We start from the raw sequence: 17,112 nt of genomic DNA, 5'->3' as shown, positions 1-17,112 counted from the left end.
CGAAATGTTTTTAAGGACAGGGACCTGATTTCACACGGAAATTGCAGGAAACAATAATATCGTTTAAATACAAATATATGATTTTGATTTTGACATCATTCTTAAAATATCACATTTTTTTTCTGGTTCAATAATCACAATTTACAAAAATACCGTTACAGATCCGGACACGTGCCAAACTGCCCCTTTTAAATTTGATTTTACAACTTTACAAGAGAAGAAAGGCGAAGGGTACCAAAGGGACAGTCAAACTCATAAGTCCAAAATAAACTGACAACGCCATGATTAAAAAGGAAAAAGACAAACAACAGCACACAATATTAACCTAAAAACCAAAGACTGAGCAACACGAATTCAAACCCCACCAAAAACTTGGAGTGATCTCAGGTGCTCCGGAAGGGTAAGCAAATCCTGCTCCACATGTGGCACCCGTCGTGCTGCTCATGCAAGTTCAAACCCGGTGATATGTCTAATCCTGTCGGTCATATATATGTGAAACAGATATTCCATAACGTTCAACCAACTCGTGATGGCGTCCGTAAAATTTATAAGATACGCAATTATTTCTTGATTATATTGAATTTTGAACATTTACTCAATATATAGCTACATTCAATTCACAAGTGTACGATGCATTTAAAGTTGTTTTAGTTAATAGTGCATTTTAGATGCACCTTAATATCACCCTTCCAGTCTTAGTAGGTCGTAGAAGTTCAAGTAGCCTGGCATCCTGGTCAACCTCCTTTTAGCGTCGGTTCGAATCAAATCGACATGTAACCGAATTTATGTGACAATTAAAAAGATTCCAAACAAGGTAAAATGGTCCGTTAGCTGTTTACATGTAACAGATCGGTATAATATAGTTCGGCATTTCTATGGGTTACACGTCAGTATGACAGCAACCGAACGACAGAAAACAACTTGGCCAAAAGACATCTTGAGAGCAGCATGGAGTATTCAACAAAAGACCGGAGTATTAGACATGATCATGATGATCGAATATAGCAAGCTCTAAATTGTCCAAAGTTTATAAAAAAAAATGAAAACAACATATTAATAATTTCATGTGTATTAATGTCATTATCAAATTGTGAATAAGTCAAACAAAAACAATCAAAAATCTGCATGAGACGATGGTCAGTTTCTTTCTTTGTAACAGGTTTACGTCTATCAAAATCACTCACAAAAGTTTTTGTGTCGGACATATATTTGTATCCATTCAAGCACGGTATTTTAAAAATAAGGAGATGTGGTATGATTGTCAATGGGACACCTATCCACATCAGTTCATAGGAAGTGGATGTAAACCGCGCGGCCTTCAACAATGAGAAAAACCCATATAAGAGGCCCCAAAATGAAAAATATGAATAAATAAATTGAGAAAAACAATTTACCAAACACAAATATGACAGACATGAACCAACAACTACCGAACTATAGGCGGAGATAAACATGTTTGAAGGCGCCAACCCCCCCCCCCCCCCCCCCCCCTAAATTTTTTTTTTACCTAGGGCAGTGGTGTAACAGTACAACATAAGAACAAACTATAAAAATCAGTTAAAAAAGTCTTAACTCATCAGATCGATACAAAGTAGAAAAACATCTAATAAAAACACAGACTGGACGTGGCATGGTATTTATACATCCCCATAAAGTACAGATCTGAGAGTACTCGCAGTTACTGACAGCTAGTTCAAAGCCAATAACAAGACTAAAATGATCACGCTGGTTAAAACCCTGGAAAAGTCTACTTTTTTATTCAGTACAAATTACTTTTTTATTTGTGAGTGTAAAAAAGGGGGTTCCTTTATTTGATTCACTTGATTTTTTATCAACAGAATAAAATGGCCTGGGACATTACACCTGATGCACCGGCCGGGTTAAGCCAGTGCTTGGACACTGGACATTAAAAAAACCACAATGATCGAATTCGTTCCAGTGAATTTTTAATATGAATATTGTGGATGGTTAAAAGTTAATTCTATCGATTGAAGAAAAATAGTAGACAAAAAGGTATATGTTAACAAAGAATACAAAACATTTACCATTACAAACCGAACCACAGATTGTGAAAAAAGTGATGCGTCATAAAATCGACATAACAACTCGTTATATCTCTTTGATCCTATATAAGCTAGCTGAAGATTTCTGATTTTTTTTTATCGTACCAGGCTATCAATTAATGATTTATTTTTTGTCGCGATTTTTTTTTTTTATAAGCTTAAAATTAAAATGAATGACAAATGCTTTCAATCTGACTAGTTCTTTTTTTTTTCTCCCGGAACATTTTTTTTTCAGAAAAAAAATAACCCCCTTTAATGGTCGGTACCTATGATCAAATTACATGAGAAGCTATATGAGCAAATGGGAGCTTTTTCATATTTGAATGATTAAATTTGTTAAAGATATTATAAATACATGTACATGTCACGTATACCTTATAATAAGATTAATAAAGTTGAATAACGACAACTAGAAACCTATAGTACAAATGTATATTAACCAGTAAAATGCAATATACTGTATAATAAAAGAATATAATTCAAGTGTTTCTTACCGATTAAAAATGCCGTTAAAAACACTTTAATTTTAGGGGTACGTCTAAACACTGCTCAGGACCTCCTGAGTGCACTCAGGACTTAAACGTGGACCCAGGACTCTTTATAGTTATCGTATGTGCACACATGACGGATATAAGTATTCGTTGCAATCTGTTTATTTTAGTGGTAAATTTTGGTAGATTTTGAAAACAAACTTCTCGAGATATTTATTATCTTTATAAGATAATGGCACGTGTCATTGATTAAAATGGGCGTTGATGACAGATATTTCATTGTTTCCGTTAGATTAATTCTCAACTGTTATACACTATATGAGTAAACCTGTCTACTGTCTATGTCTTCTGCATATTGTTTTCGTGGGGTTGCTGTCTTTTCACTCATACCCAATATATTCTTACAAATGTACATTGAATTTCATACTTGTCGGGTTGTTAAAATAATTGAATGTCGTGGTAACGAGCAGTATTTTAGATTAAGTATAATCGTGGAATAAAAACTTTACATACTTGGACATTGCTTATTTTCTTGATCAATATAACTGACAAATAAAACCCTCATAAATTCGATTCATTTTTACTGTTAATTTTCACTGAAAAGAACAATTTAAACACAACACGTGAGAAAATAAACGGAAGCTTCAAACAAAAGTGTACATTATATAATAATAAAATATTTCAGACTGTCTGGTGGAAGAGTAAATGTTGATATTTGGTTTAACGTAAACAGAAACATTAGTTCATCAATATTATCATTTATTAAACATAACCGCTGGCAGTGACATTTTATTCAAAATATAAATAAGGAGATGATGTATGATGCCAATAAGACAAATTTCCATCAGAGTTCCAATGACAAATATATCAGCAATTATATGCCTTCAACCAATACAGACATGTACAGACCGAATAATCTGTCTCTTGTGTGTTTATACTTGTCATTTCATATTTAATTTGTCCACCGACCAGAGGAGGGACGACATTATGCATACGGCACGCATATTGGACTTATATTATCGATCGGTCGCGGTCACCTGGACAATGGAAATTTGTTGGATGATATTATACACATAAGCAATAATATACAGTTGTGATGATTATATAATATACATACATGTATACATAACAATTGAATTTGGTATTTGTCATTATTTGCCGGGCATATACGAATTTATCCCTTTATCAAACTGCTATTTTCCGGGTGCTTTTTTGTACGTCATGGACATTATAATTGAATACTCGTTTATTAAAGTAATTAAACAAATTTGGGGCTTTTATTTTGGTCAAAATTTTATTTTATACAAAATTATAAATATTAAACTCTTTTTTTCATTTGTCATTTAAAAAAAAAAGAAAAACACGAGAAAACAAGTAAAGAACGAAGCCAACCAATATCCAAATTAAACATGTAATTTAAAAAACGAAAAGCTATCTTACATGTTTTGTTTTGTTTTTTTTAGGGGGTGGGGGGGTGATCATTTTTATTTCAATTATCTTGAATATCTAAAATACACAATACATGGTATTTGTTGCTAAGGTTTACATATTTACGTATTTACTCACGGATTTGACAACTATTTTTTGACATTTTATTTGAAAATCGTCGTTTTTTAGCGACTCATTATGCAGCAACGAATGGAGAATTAAGGAGCTTTTTATGTTTTATGCTATATAAACAATATTCTTTAACTGTTATAAATTTCGATTTTTGTTTACTTGCTAACTAACGAAGTATTAATAAAAGCTTGTGTCTAGTATTTTTACAGACCTCGAATAAAAATTCCTGTCATTACGGAACATAATCTTTATAGATACAATTTACCAAAAAGAAGTAAAAAATACATTACAGTTTTTATGTAAAAGTTATTTTCGATCATCAATATTTCTTTCCATTTGAAAACTTGCTATATATTTATGATTGCAATAGAGTATGTTTGATATTAAAACATGAACAAATATACATTGCAAATTGAATGATATTCAATGAATTTTAATCTCATAAAACTACATGTCATAGTTAAAATTGAGTTTTACAATAACAAAGTCTAATTGTCAAGTCCGATTTAATCAATTGAGTATACATTTTTTAAAGGTTAAAAGTTGAAGAATTTTACCGAAAGCCGTTAAAGCTAGGTAAATTTGTATGCAATTCCGAAAACATATTTCATTTTAGTTGTAATTTATGCTCATTTAACCCTCACCTACATTTTATTTTGGACAATTGTACAAAGCAAACAAATTTTCACGGAAGGACATAAATATAATTAAAGGGTATTACAAACAAGCTCGAATAAAGGGAGACAAACCTTATGAATCTGCACAAACAATTTTATGTCAAAATTGATAGATTTACCTGGTACTGGATGCTACTGAAAATTCCCAATCAACTATTTTATTGATGAACTGACGTGTATTAAAATGTACTTAACAGTACTGGATTTAACGCTACGCGTTTTTTCTTAATTACCTAAACCAGTACTGACTGGTACTTAATGATAATCGATCGCGATATCTATCTATCTGTATATATCTTCTGCCAATCAAGGCACACCTCCTGGAACCCGGAGTACGGCATAAGGATTCACTACAACAGTGAGAAGATCTATTTCTACAGTCAGACTATATTTAGCAAATAGCAAGCTACAGGTGTTGGTGATTTTTTCAAGAATATCTCTACGTATATATTCTAGCCGGCCGGGTACAGCCTAGCAGAAAATGAGCAAGCGTCTCTTCACTACAGTTGCATAGCATACGGACAACATCTATTTTGTTTTGATTAAAGGCGTCTCTATTTGTTTGGAGAATGTATGTACCAGTTGCAATTTTTAGTCGAACTGATATCTTCGCAATATCTCTGATGTTTGCATCTACAGTTATTGCTATAGGATGACATTGTCCCATCTTATAACTCATTTCCAGATATGATAGTGTTTGATATAATTTAGATTCATCGTTAATGCGTTTTTCCCAATAGTCATTAATCTTTGTTGATATTAGTTTTTTCCATAAGAATTTAGATAACGGAGTGATAAGAAAACTATAGAGATCATCAATGTCATATTTCAGACATAGCTTTTTTATTTCAATGAACCAACTATTACTTCTCATATTTTTAATACTGAGCTGTCTCTCTGCAATTCTCCATTCCATTGAATTCTTCCCTGATCTACATATATTGCCAAATAAAGTGAACGCCCTTTTATGAATTTCAGCCTCTGCTGATAGTTGACCTGAGATAATATAAACAGCAAGATCTGCTACATTTGTAGTCAAAGATAGTATTTGCTTCAGCATCTTTTAGTATTGCTTATTGATTAGATCTAGATTTTTCCCATTAGGAATTAATGTCTCCAATCCGTATAGCATAACTGGAGGGTTTATGTTTTAACTAAACTGATTGCTGTAACCGGATCTAAACCATTTTCGCCATGTAGTCCAGATGCCATTAAGCTATATAGAGACCTCCTTGCTTTTTTAAGATTTTCCTCAATTGTGGCAGATGCAGAATCTTTAAAGGCTCTCTGAATGCCATTATGTGGAGTTTTGTAAACTATAGGTATCAGCTCACCATTCAAATCAAGATCCATGTTGTCAAATAATCTGTTATATGTTTTAACAGGGAGGATGACACTCTTTGTTGGTTGTAAATGATACCCTTCACGTTTGCTGTAATCTGATGCTATATTGACCATTGCTTGTAGGTTGTACGGATAATCGCTTACTAAGGCTATATCGTCAGCACAGGTGGGGGCACAGCATGAAATAGACCCAATTTTTCCGCCAAGGTTAGAATCTTCTAGAAGGTTAAGTAGTTGGTTTATATATATCTTATATAAATCGGCGCTTAAGGTTCCACCTTGTCCTACACCTTGTTCGATATCGAAATAGCTGTCCATTCCATTTTATTTTGGTAGTTGTGATTGTATATAGACTGTCTATAAGAAGCACCGACTGTTCTGATAGTCCGAGATGGTGTAATGTCCGTATCATGTTGGAGTGACAAACCACATCAAAGGCAGACTTTGCGTCAAGCATTCCTAGGATTGTTGTTTTCTTTAGATCCTTGTTCTCTCTTTCGAATTCATCTATCATAAGCGTAGCAATAAGTGGAGCAGAGTTTTCAGTAAATCCTCGTTGAAGTGGGTTTTGTTTATCTAAAATTTGAGGATTAATACGGAATTTAAGTATGGTTTCAACAATTTTAGATATGGTTGGAGTAATGGTTATTCCTCTATAGCTTTTAGCGTCTAATATGTTTCCTTTATTCTTGAATATAGGTGATAGCGTTCCAACTTTAAGAATGTCTGGTATAATACAAGTTTTAAATGCTGCATTTATAATTTGAAGTAAGGAACTATTTGATTGTATTCCACCATATAAAATACTTTCTTCGGTAACACCAAAAATATCTGCCGATTTATTTCTATTCAGCTTATGTATAGCTTCATCTAGCTCTTTGATTGCAACCGGAATATGCTCTCTTTCATTCCTACAAATCTTAATTATGTGCGCATATTCACTATCTACAGTATCTAAATATTGTATATCAAATTTTGACGTATTTGATTTTTTTGCTAGATTTGAAAAGTGAATTCGCCAGCCTTCTAAGATGTTTGTTTCGCTGTAAATAGATTGATCTACATGTAGTTCGTCAATAAGTTTGCCTAGTTTGCCTCTTTGTCTACTAATTAGCTTATGGAATAATTTATTATCCATGACTCTAGCTTGAGTTATTTCTTCTCTGTCATTAATCCGTCTTTGAGCAACTTCATTCCTGCACTGCTTTCTTATTTCATATGTTGTTTGTTTTTATTGATAACTAGCTCATTGCAAGGGTCAGCTGGCCACCCTTGAAATTTCCATAATGCATGCGCTTGTTTCTTTGCTTTAATAGCATGGTCTATATTCTCATTCATCACTTTCAGCTTCGGTCGTTTCCTAAATGCCTTGTGCGCAGGAGCTACAGATTTGGTAGCAGAGTCAATGATGTTATTTATGTTAAAAAATACATCACTAATACCATCAGTGGTGTTAAGATCTAATTTTAATGCGTCTATTCCTTTTTCTATGGTCTCTTGATATTTATCTTTATCCAGCTTATTCCAATTAACTTTACAGTGGATTTTGTCTCTTTTCGATGACTTTAATTTATTAGAGCCAATGGAAAACTCAAAGTTAATTTCAGCCAGTATTGGATAGTGGTCTGACACATTGTTTTTGATATCTAACTTTTTGACATATAATATATCATCTTGTAAATGATCAGGGTACAGTATATGATCTATTGCAGTACTATCTACTCCATTGGATTGTATAAAAGTTTTTCCAACCTCCTTTGCAGAAAATTTGCATTCTTCCATAAAATCTAAAATGTATTGATTCCTCGTAAGACCAGATTTAATGAAAATATTTTCGTTAAAGTCTCCTCCTACTAAGATACAATGTGTTCCAGTAAATGATTGCACGATTTCTTACAATGTATCAACACATTCTTGAAGTTCAGAAATATTATTATTGGATCCTCTACAGGTCAAGTATACTGAGACTAATAATATCTTTTTCTCATCTCCTCTGACTTCCACACATTGTATACGTTCATTGCCAATATCTAATGTGGTAATTAAGCTATCCATCTCTTTTCTCCATAAAATTCCAACCCCACCATATCCTCGAGGCATTTGCACAGGAGTTATTGGATCTCTATCATCTACAGATTTTCCTATCCCATTCAATTGTTCATGCAATTCATTTAAGTTATCAATCTGGCAATTAAACAGCCAGTGTTCCTGGAGGAGACAGATGTCCATATGTCTGTATGCTTCCTCAAAGAAAGGACCACATGATAAAACGTTTTTACAGTTAAAAGATAAAATTCTAATGCTCTTCTTCCTCACAATACTATTACTATATACAATATTTACAGAATCAAATTGTGACTCTCCAACAGCATTACTGTCTACTGTCAGTGTATCTGGCTTTGCAGGCTTGTTCGGTATAAAAAATGCCTGGTAGGTGTTGAGTTAAAACGCATAGTAGGTGTTGCATTAAAATGTCCAGTAGGTACTGCATTAAAACGCGCAGTAGGTGTTGCATTAAAATGTCCAGTAGGTGCTGCATTAAAACGCACAGTAGGTGCTGCATTAAAATGTCCAGTAGGTGCTGCATTAAAATGTCCAGTAGGTGCTGCATTAAAACGCACAGTAGGTGCTGCATTAAAATGTCCAGTAGGTACTGCATTAAAACGCGCAGTAGGTATTGCATTAAAATGTCCAGTAGGTGCTGCATTAAAACGCACAGTAGGTGCTGCATTAAAATGTCCAGTAGGTGCTGCATTAAAATGTCCAGTAGGTGCTGCATTAAAACACACAGTAGGTACTGCATAAAAATGTCCAGTAGGTGCTGCATTAAAATGTCCAGTAGGTGCTTCATTCAAATACATTGGTCGTCCAGATAATAAATTTGGAGGCAAACAATACCGAAAAACTGGTGGCCCTTTAGCGTTGACTGGTTTTGATACGGGTCGTGTACTTGGTTGTTGGCCTTCTTGTGGAATGGATGCTTTTTGATTGTCGAATTCCGTTGTATTAAGCTGTACGTTTGTGCAAGATTGTCCAATAGCACTAGTAATATGATTAGTAGCATTTGTTTCTTGTGGCCTATATGGTAACTCATCTTGGTGATCATGAGTATTTGACATACCATTATTTTGAGTTTGTGCCCGGGGGCAGTGATTAGGATCATTACTCTCATCTAACACTGTATGTGTTGGAAGCCAATCTAGATTCTCAGCTCTGACATTCTTATCTATATGGTTTGCAGTGACATCTAGCTTGTCAAGCTCATTTTCAACTTTACGAGGTACGAAGCGGGTAACCTTGTCTCTAACTGCTAAGATTAGGTCATCAGTACTGCTGTTGTTGTTATTAAATGTACCGTTATTACTGCTTTGGTTCTCAAGTAATTCTATTCTCTTGTTCATGGTTTTTATAGTTAACTCTAGTTCCAAGTTTTTGCTTTCTGCTTTATGGAGTCTATCTAGTAGTCGCGTCTTTTCCTTTGCTTTGTCATTGATAGCTGCCTCTTTCATATTAATTTGCTCTTCTTTCTTTTTAAGTTTTAACTCGAGTTGTCTAATGTCTCGTTGTTTAATATGAGACTGCTCTTCTTTGTTTATGCTTTTAACGGAAGTTTCATGCTCATCGACGCTAGTATTTACTGAGATAACTTTAGGTGGGATTACTGTATCCTGATGTATTCTTGTTGTTGACATAGGTGCTGTTTGGAATTTGCGCCTCATCACTACCATGAATGGTTACTATATTAGGTTCGGATATTTAGTGTACTGAACATGTACTGAACAACTGATAAAGATCTTGACATTTTTCTTGCGGTAAATTCAGGCATTTAAGAGTTGTTCAGTTTAAAATGACCGTTTCAGTAGTTAAACCCGTTACTAGTGATGGTATCAAACATCTGTGTCTAGATATTCACAGAGAGATATTTTAAATTAGTGCTGTGGTTTCTACATAATGAGTTATAGTGGGCTTTGGGATTTGATTTGTAACAATAAAATCATTATGCAAACTTGTCATTTTGACAAATCAGATAAAAAAAAATCTGTTTCAAATGAAAATAAAACAAGTAAAATAAAGACTGTTCATTAATATACATTTTTACAACTTTTACTGTTTCCTTTTTTCTGTATTCTCTATCAATTAAGTTATCTTGTAAGTTAATTAAATGTTTATTTAATTCATTGATGTCACTATTATTTCAATGACCGCTGCAGAAAGTCGTGACTCGTTCAGGAGACTACTGCATGCACAATAAATTTCACGTCCCATGTTTTTATTTGCACCATGTATAAATGTTATGTACAGCACAAATTATTTCTTTCTGTTAAAATTATTTTTGGACTTTTTAAGCATGCAAGCGCACATCAAACAGTGACAGGATAGTCAACCAAATGACGGTGGTCACTTAGTGGTAGAAGTAGAAATTTCTTATATTATTCACACACTGTAATGCTCTTAAATTTATGTGTGTTTTGGATGTGCACTAGTGATTGGTGAATATTGATACGTTTCTGTGTTTTTAATATATGTGACTTAACATCAAGAATTCCATTATTATGGAATCGTTCACTTTTGTACACTTCGGTATCTAAATAGAGGGTGGTAAAATGGAGGGTCTGAACACGGAAACACGTGAAATAACAAATCGCAAAAACGTAGCACAGAAAACAAACACTCTGAAAAAACGAAGCCAAGAAATAAAATCGTAAATATTAAGGAAAAAAGTACCAAAAGTTACTACTCCGCCGTTCTTGGATATCATGCAGTCATTATAAATGGACATGGCTACCGTGCATGTGGGCACCTTTTAGCGTCCGTTAGTTGCATCCGATTTATCATAGTAATACAATAGGCTATTAATAAATATCTTAGGACCAGTTAATTAGTTTATAATTTAAAACAATATTTGGGCTGACTTTGAATTAGTCCCGGTTTACTTTTTAATCAAATGCGGGACAAGCACGAGAAAATAAGAGTACCGACACGAAACACGGAAAATAATTAAGGGAAAACACGAAGCAAGCACATCGAACCAAACACGAGAAAATGCATGATTTTTTTAATTAGTTGTTAGTGGCTTTGAACTAGCTGTCAGTAACTGCGAGTACTCTCAGATCTGTTTTTATAGTGTCTATTTGTTGTTGGGATATACAAGTACCCGGCCACGTCCACTCTGTGTAGTATTTCTGTTTGTATCCATCTGATGAGTTAATTAACCCTTTTCAACTGACTTTTATAGTTCGTTCTTATGTTGTACTGTTACACCCCTGTCCCAGGTTAGGGGGAGGGTTGGGATCCCGCTTACATGTTTAACCCCGCCACATTCTGTATGTATGTGCCTGTCCCAAGTCAGGAGCCTGTAATTCAGTGATTGTCGTTTGTTGATGTGTAACATATTTGTTTTTCGTTCAATTTTTGTACATAAATTAGGCCGTTAGTTTTCTCGTTTGAATTGTTTTACATTTGTCATTTCGGGGCCTTTTATAGCTGACTATGCGGTATGGGCATAATAATGGGAAGTAACCAATAAACATAACACATCTCTGGACATCATGATCCCCCAGTGTAGTCCCTATATAAACACATCTCTGGAAATCATGATCCCTCAGTGTAGTCACTATATAAACACATCTCTGGACATCATGATCCCCCAGTGTAGTCACTATATAAACACATCTCTGGACATCATGATCCCCCAGTGTAGTCACTATATAAACACATCTCTGGACATCATGATCCCCCAGTGTAGTCACTATATAAACACATCTCTGGACATCATGATCCCCCAGTGTAGTCCCTATATAAACACATCTCTGGACGTCATGATCCCCCAGTGTAGTCCCTATATAAACACATCTCTGGACGTCATGATCCCCCAGTGTAGTCACTATATAAACACATCTCTGGACGTCATGATACCCCAGTGTAGTCACTATATAAACACATCTCTGGACGTCATGATCCCCCAGTGTAGTCACTATATAAACACATCTCTGGACATCATGATCCCCCAGTGTAGTCACTATATAAACACATCTCTGGACATCATGATCCCCCAGTGTAGTCACTATATAAACACATCTCTGGACATCATGATCCCCCAGTGTAGTCACTATATAAACACATCTCTGGACATCATGATCCCCCAGTGTAGTCACTATATAAACACATCTCTGGACATCATGATCCCCCAGTGTAGTCCCTATATAAACACATCTGTGGACATCATGATCCCCCAGTGTAGTCCCTATATAAACACATCTGTGGACATCATGATCCCCCAGTGTAGTCCCTATATAAACACATCTGTGGACATCATGATCCCCCAGTGTAGTCCCTATATAAACACATCTGTGGACATCATGATCCCCCAGTGTAGTCCCTATATAAACACATCTGTGGACATCATGATCCCCCAGTGTAGTCCCTATATAAACACATCTGTGGACATCATGATCCCCCAGTGTAGTCCCTATATAAACACATCTGTGGACATCATGATCCCCCAGTGTAGTCCCTATATAAACACATCTCTGGACATCATGATCCCCCAGTGTAGTCCCTATATAAACACATCTCTGGACATAATGATCCCCCAGTGTAGTCCCTATATAAACACATCTGTGGACATCATGATCCCCAAGTGTAGTCACTATATAAACACATCTCTGGACATCATGATCCCCCAGTGTAGTCCCTATATAAACACATCTGTGGACATCATGATCCCCAAGTGTAGTCACTATATAAACACATCTCTGGACATCATGATCCCCCAGTGTAGTCCCTATATAAACACATCTCTGGACATCATGATCCCCCAGTGTAGTCCCTATATAAACACATCTCTGGACATCATGATCCCCCAGTGTAGTCCCTATATAAACACATCTCTGGACATCATGATCCCCCAGTGTAGTCACTATATAAACACATCTCTGGACATTATGATCCCCCAGTGTAGTCACTATATAAACACATCTCTGGACATTATGATTCCCCAGTGTAGTCACTATATAAACACATCTCTGGACATTATGATCCCCCAGTGTAGTCCCTATATAGCTTTAAACAACAATCAACGGAAATCAACAAGCTGAATGTTCTTTTTCATTTTACTGTATGCGAAGTCTGATATGTTGTTAATGTAGTAGTTAATTGGCGAGAAAAATTTTAAGTAGTATTTAAAATATTCCTGTTATTTTCTATTTTTCAGGTTAAGTAAATAAGCAATCATCCAGTAATAGTTACTGGTTTGCTCTTGGTCATATTTCAGATATAGTCCATTGTATTTCTTTGAATTGTGAAACAAATACGTCATACACAATTCTATTGTTTTGATATTTTTGTTTTATCGTTTACTACTGTTCGATTGTGATTTTACCAACGCGTACATTTGTTGACAAGAATTTTGATTAATTATTTAAATGCAGATTTAAACAAACGCAATATTACATGACAACATTTTAGTTCTATAACTAGCATTCATCATCCTTGTACAATCGCATGGGGAGTATTTAAGTAGAATGAAACCTCCCTTCAAACATTATATTTTTTAATGAATTTCTAGTCTTAGGAGCAAAAATGAAACAACTTCAAATGCTTGTATTAGATTTCGCATGTCGGTGAAGACAAAAAAAAATTAATAAATATATTTCTTCATTCTTTCCTCTTATTTAGCATTTAAAATTAATCATTAATAAACTTTTCTAAAATGTCATTACTAGACTTTTATATTATAAGATATCATTGCTAGACTAGTTTTGAATAGACTATTTTCATATTACCGACTTTTGACTCCGGATTATATAATTTGTCGACTGGTTACCTTGGACATCATGGTACCAAGTCAGGTAAGAGCAAGCTAAAGAAGGAAAACCAAGCGTTCAATCGGTACAATTTTGGGGGGAAATTACCTGCTTAACATTTTTTTTTCACTACAAAATCATCGGAAAACAATAAACTTTCCCCTCAAATTACACCGATTATATGTTTGATTTTACTTATTTTGGTCGCTCTTACTTGACCGAGTACCATGATGTCCAAGGTAACCAGTCGACAAACTATATAATCCGGAGTCAAAAGTCGGTAATATGGAAATAGTCTATTCTAAGATGTAATTGCTTGACTTTTAATACTAAGATGTAATTGTTATAGACTATTCATATATTCTAAGACGTAATTGCTTGACTTTTAATACTAAGATGTAATTGTTATAGACTATTCATATATTCTAAGACGTAATTGCTTGACTTTTAATACTAAGATGTAATTGTTATAGACTATTCATATATTCTAAGACGTAATTGTTATAGACTATTCATATATTCTAAGACGTAATTGTTATAGACTATTCATATATTCTAAGACGTAATTGTTATAGACTATTCATGTATTCTAAGATGTAATTGTTATAGACTATTCATATATTCTAAGATGTAATTGTTATAGACTATTCATATATTCTAAGACGTAATTGTTATAGACTATTCATATATTCTAAGATGTAATTGTTATAGACTATTCATATATTCTAAGACGTAATTGTTATAGACTATTCATATATTCTAAGACGTAATTGTTATAGACTATTCATATATTCTAAGATGTAATTGTTATAGACTATTCATATATTCTAAGACGTAATTGCCAAACCACGAATAGACTATTCTAAGTTTACTTTATAATTCAGAAAAATGAAAAAAAATTTAACCATCGTTTTATTTATTTTAATTTAAGGGTCATATTCGTTGGCTATTTCATACATGAGACATTATATACACTGAGTGTACAGCTTCTTTATTCTTTATTTGGTTATTAATTATCATTATTATTGTGCATACTAAGGCGTGTGAAGAAACGTGTATTTTGCAAAAGCAGTGAAATGCAATAGAACATTTGAATTTAAATGTCTGATTATCATTTTTTCCAATGCAAATATGTTTCAAAGTATATATATACTAGTCTTAACCAAGCAAGAAACTTAGCAGGCATCGGATTGTCTGGAACTAAATATACTACACAAACACGGAAAATCTCAAGATGAGTGCAACTATGGTCTGATAACGATACGGTTTAGCTTAATTATTATACATACTTTATCTGCATCGTTATACATACTTTATCTTAATCGTTATACTTACTTTATCTCAATCGTTATAAATACTTTATCCGTATCGAAGCATTAATCTTTACACTTTCATATATCAGTTCGGCTAATTGCAAGCTCTGTCTTTAGTTTGCGGCTCGAGGGCTGATATCATGAACGAGGGCCGATAAAGGGTCTGATATGATAAATGACATGTAATTATCTTTTTATCATATACTTCAACAGAAGAACTATTAATTAAAATGTTTGTCTTTCCATGAATTTTTAGATAACAATTTACAGACAACCAAATACAAATTTCTTAACTTTAATTGTTTTTATTGATATTGCAAGCATTTTATTTATCTTGTCACAACAATTATCATGTTCTTAGTTTGAAATTTGCTCCTCAACCATTTTGTGAAAAGTCTTAAATCACTTGCGGTTTTCCGCATTGTGTTGTCGTTTTCGAACAAATTTCCGGAAATGCACGACGTTGCATGTGATAAACGTCACGGAAATTAACGGAAAGGCATGTGATAACATTCCGGAAGCAGTCAATAAAGGTTCCTTTATCAGCCCGCTGAGGAAATTCTTAGGAATCTGATCAATAAACCTAGTAATCCTTTCATAGCCTTTTAATATTTTTAAATGTTATTGAACTGTAAAATTTTAGTAATATTTTATACAAGTATATGATAATAAGATAATACATTACCACAAGAAGTAAATATATACAATAATCCTATAACAGCTCTTGACATCATGGCAATCTAGTGTAGTCACTATATAGCTTGAAAAACATTCAACGAAAATCAACAAACTGAATGTTCTGTTTCATCATGCGGTTTCCATAGGTCTTTATGTAGTAGTTTATTGACGAGAAAGAGTTTAACTAGTATTGAAAATATTCCTGTAATTTTCTCTTTTTCATGTTTAATAAATAAGCAATCATCCTGTAATAATTGCTTATGTGTTGTTATTCATATTTCAGATATAGTCCATTGAATTTCTATGAATTTTGAAACAAGTTAATAATACAAAATGTAATTGTTTTAATTTTTTTGTTCCATCGATTGAATTTACCAACGCATACATTTGTTGGCAGGAGTGTTGCTAACTTATTTAAATTCGGATTTAAACTAATGCAATATTGCATCACATACGAGTTAGTTTTAACCTCAACACATCATTTAAAACCATAACTTTAAGTAATTATGGATTCTATTGAGGACTACGCCAGAGCATGGGCTAAACGAGAAAAGGTTGAACTAGACACTTTGTCAGAATGGGTAAAAAAAAATCAGTTTTATGATAAAACGCCGAATTTATTAGTTGAAAAACTGTATGAATGATCGCCCAAAGTCCGTTTTCAGAGACAAAGAAGCTGTGAAATAATCATCTCATCATGATAAATATGTTGTTGTTCCTGCGGACAAAGCTTCAAATACTATTGTCTTTCAATGTAAGTCGTACTACTACGAGTGTCTTGTAAAAAAATTTAGGAACTAATGAGCATTCAGGTATCACATACATCTGACAAGGATGAGATTTCGAAGAATCATAAGTACTTCATGGCTTCAATGGACATTACATTGAACAGCAATTCGGAGGACTTACCGTGTTTGTATTGGATACCTTAGCTTCACAAAATTCCGTACAAACAACGGTACATTGCCGGCTCATCTGCATGTTCGACGAAAGAATTGTCCATTAGATTGACAAAAATTCTGTCCTCAGTAAAAGAGGGTCTTCAGAAATACTGCGAAACTGTTTACTCACGTAGTGGTATTAACCATGTGTGGATTCTAACAAACTTTAAAGAACTTCAGGATAATTTCAAATTTCGATCGTTCTCTGAAATAAGTTTTATCAAAACTTTTGATTTTTCA

General features: G+C 33.8%; 1 protein-coding gene across 2 annotated transcripts in view; it reads right to left on the bottom strand.

Annotated features, from left to right (window-relative positions):
• The window catches only part of LOC127713041 (fucolectin-like), a 73,339-nt gene extending 57,237 nt beyond the window's left edge, over positions 1-16,102 (bottom strand). For both annotated transcript variants that reach the window (XM_052219642.1, XM_052219643.1), the window contains exon 1: positions 15,939-16,102. In XM_052219642.1, coding sequence (XP_052075602.1) covers positions 15,939-15,987 — 49 coding nt within the window. In that variant the 5' untranslated portion in view covers positions 15,988-16,102. The remainder of the gene's footprint in view (positions 1-15,938) is intronic.
• Between the last annotated feature and the right edge of the window lie 1,010 nt (positions 16,103-17,112).

Source organism: Mytilus californianus, unplaced genomic scaffold, assembly GCF_021869535.1.
Source record: "Mytilus californianus isolate M0D057914Y unplaced genomic scaffold, xbMytCali1.0.p SCAF_8, whole genome shotgun sequence".
Lineage (NCBI taxonomy): Eukaryota > Metazoa > Mollusca > Bivalvia > Mytilida > Mytilidae > Mytilus > Mytilus californianus.
This window is presented reverse-complemented; position numbering and strand designations above follow the sequence as displayed.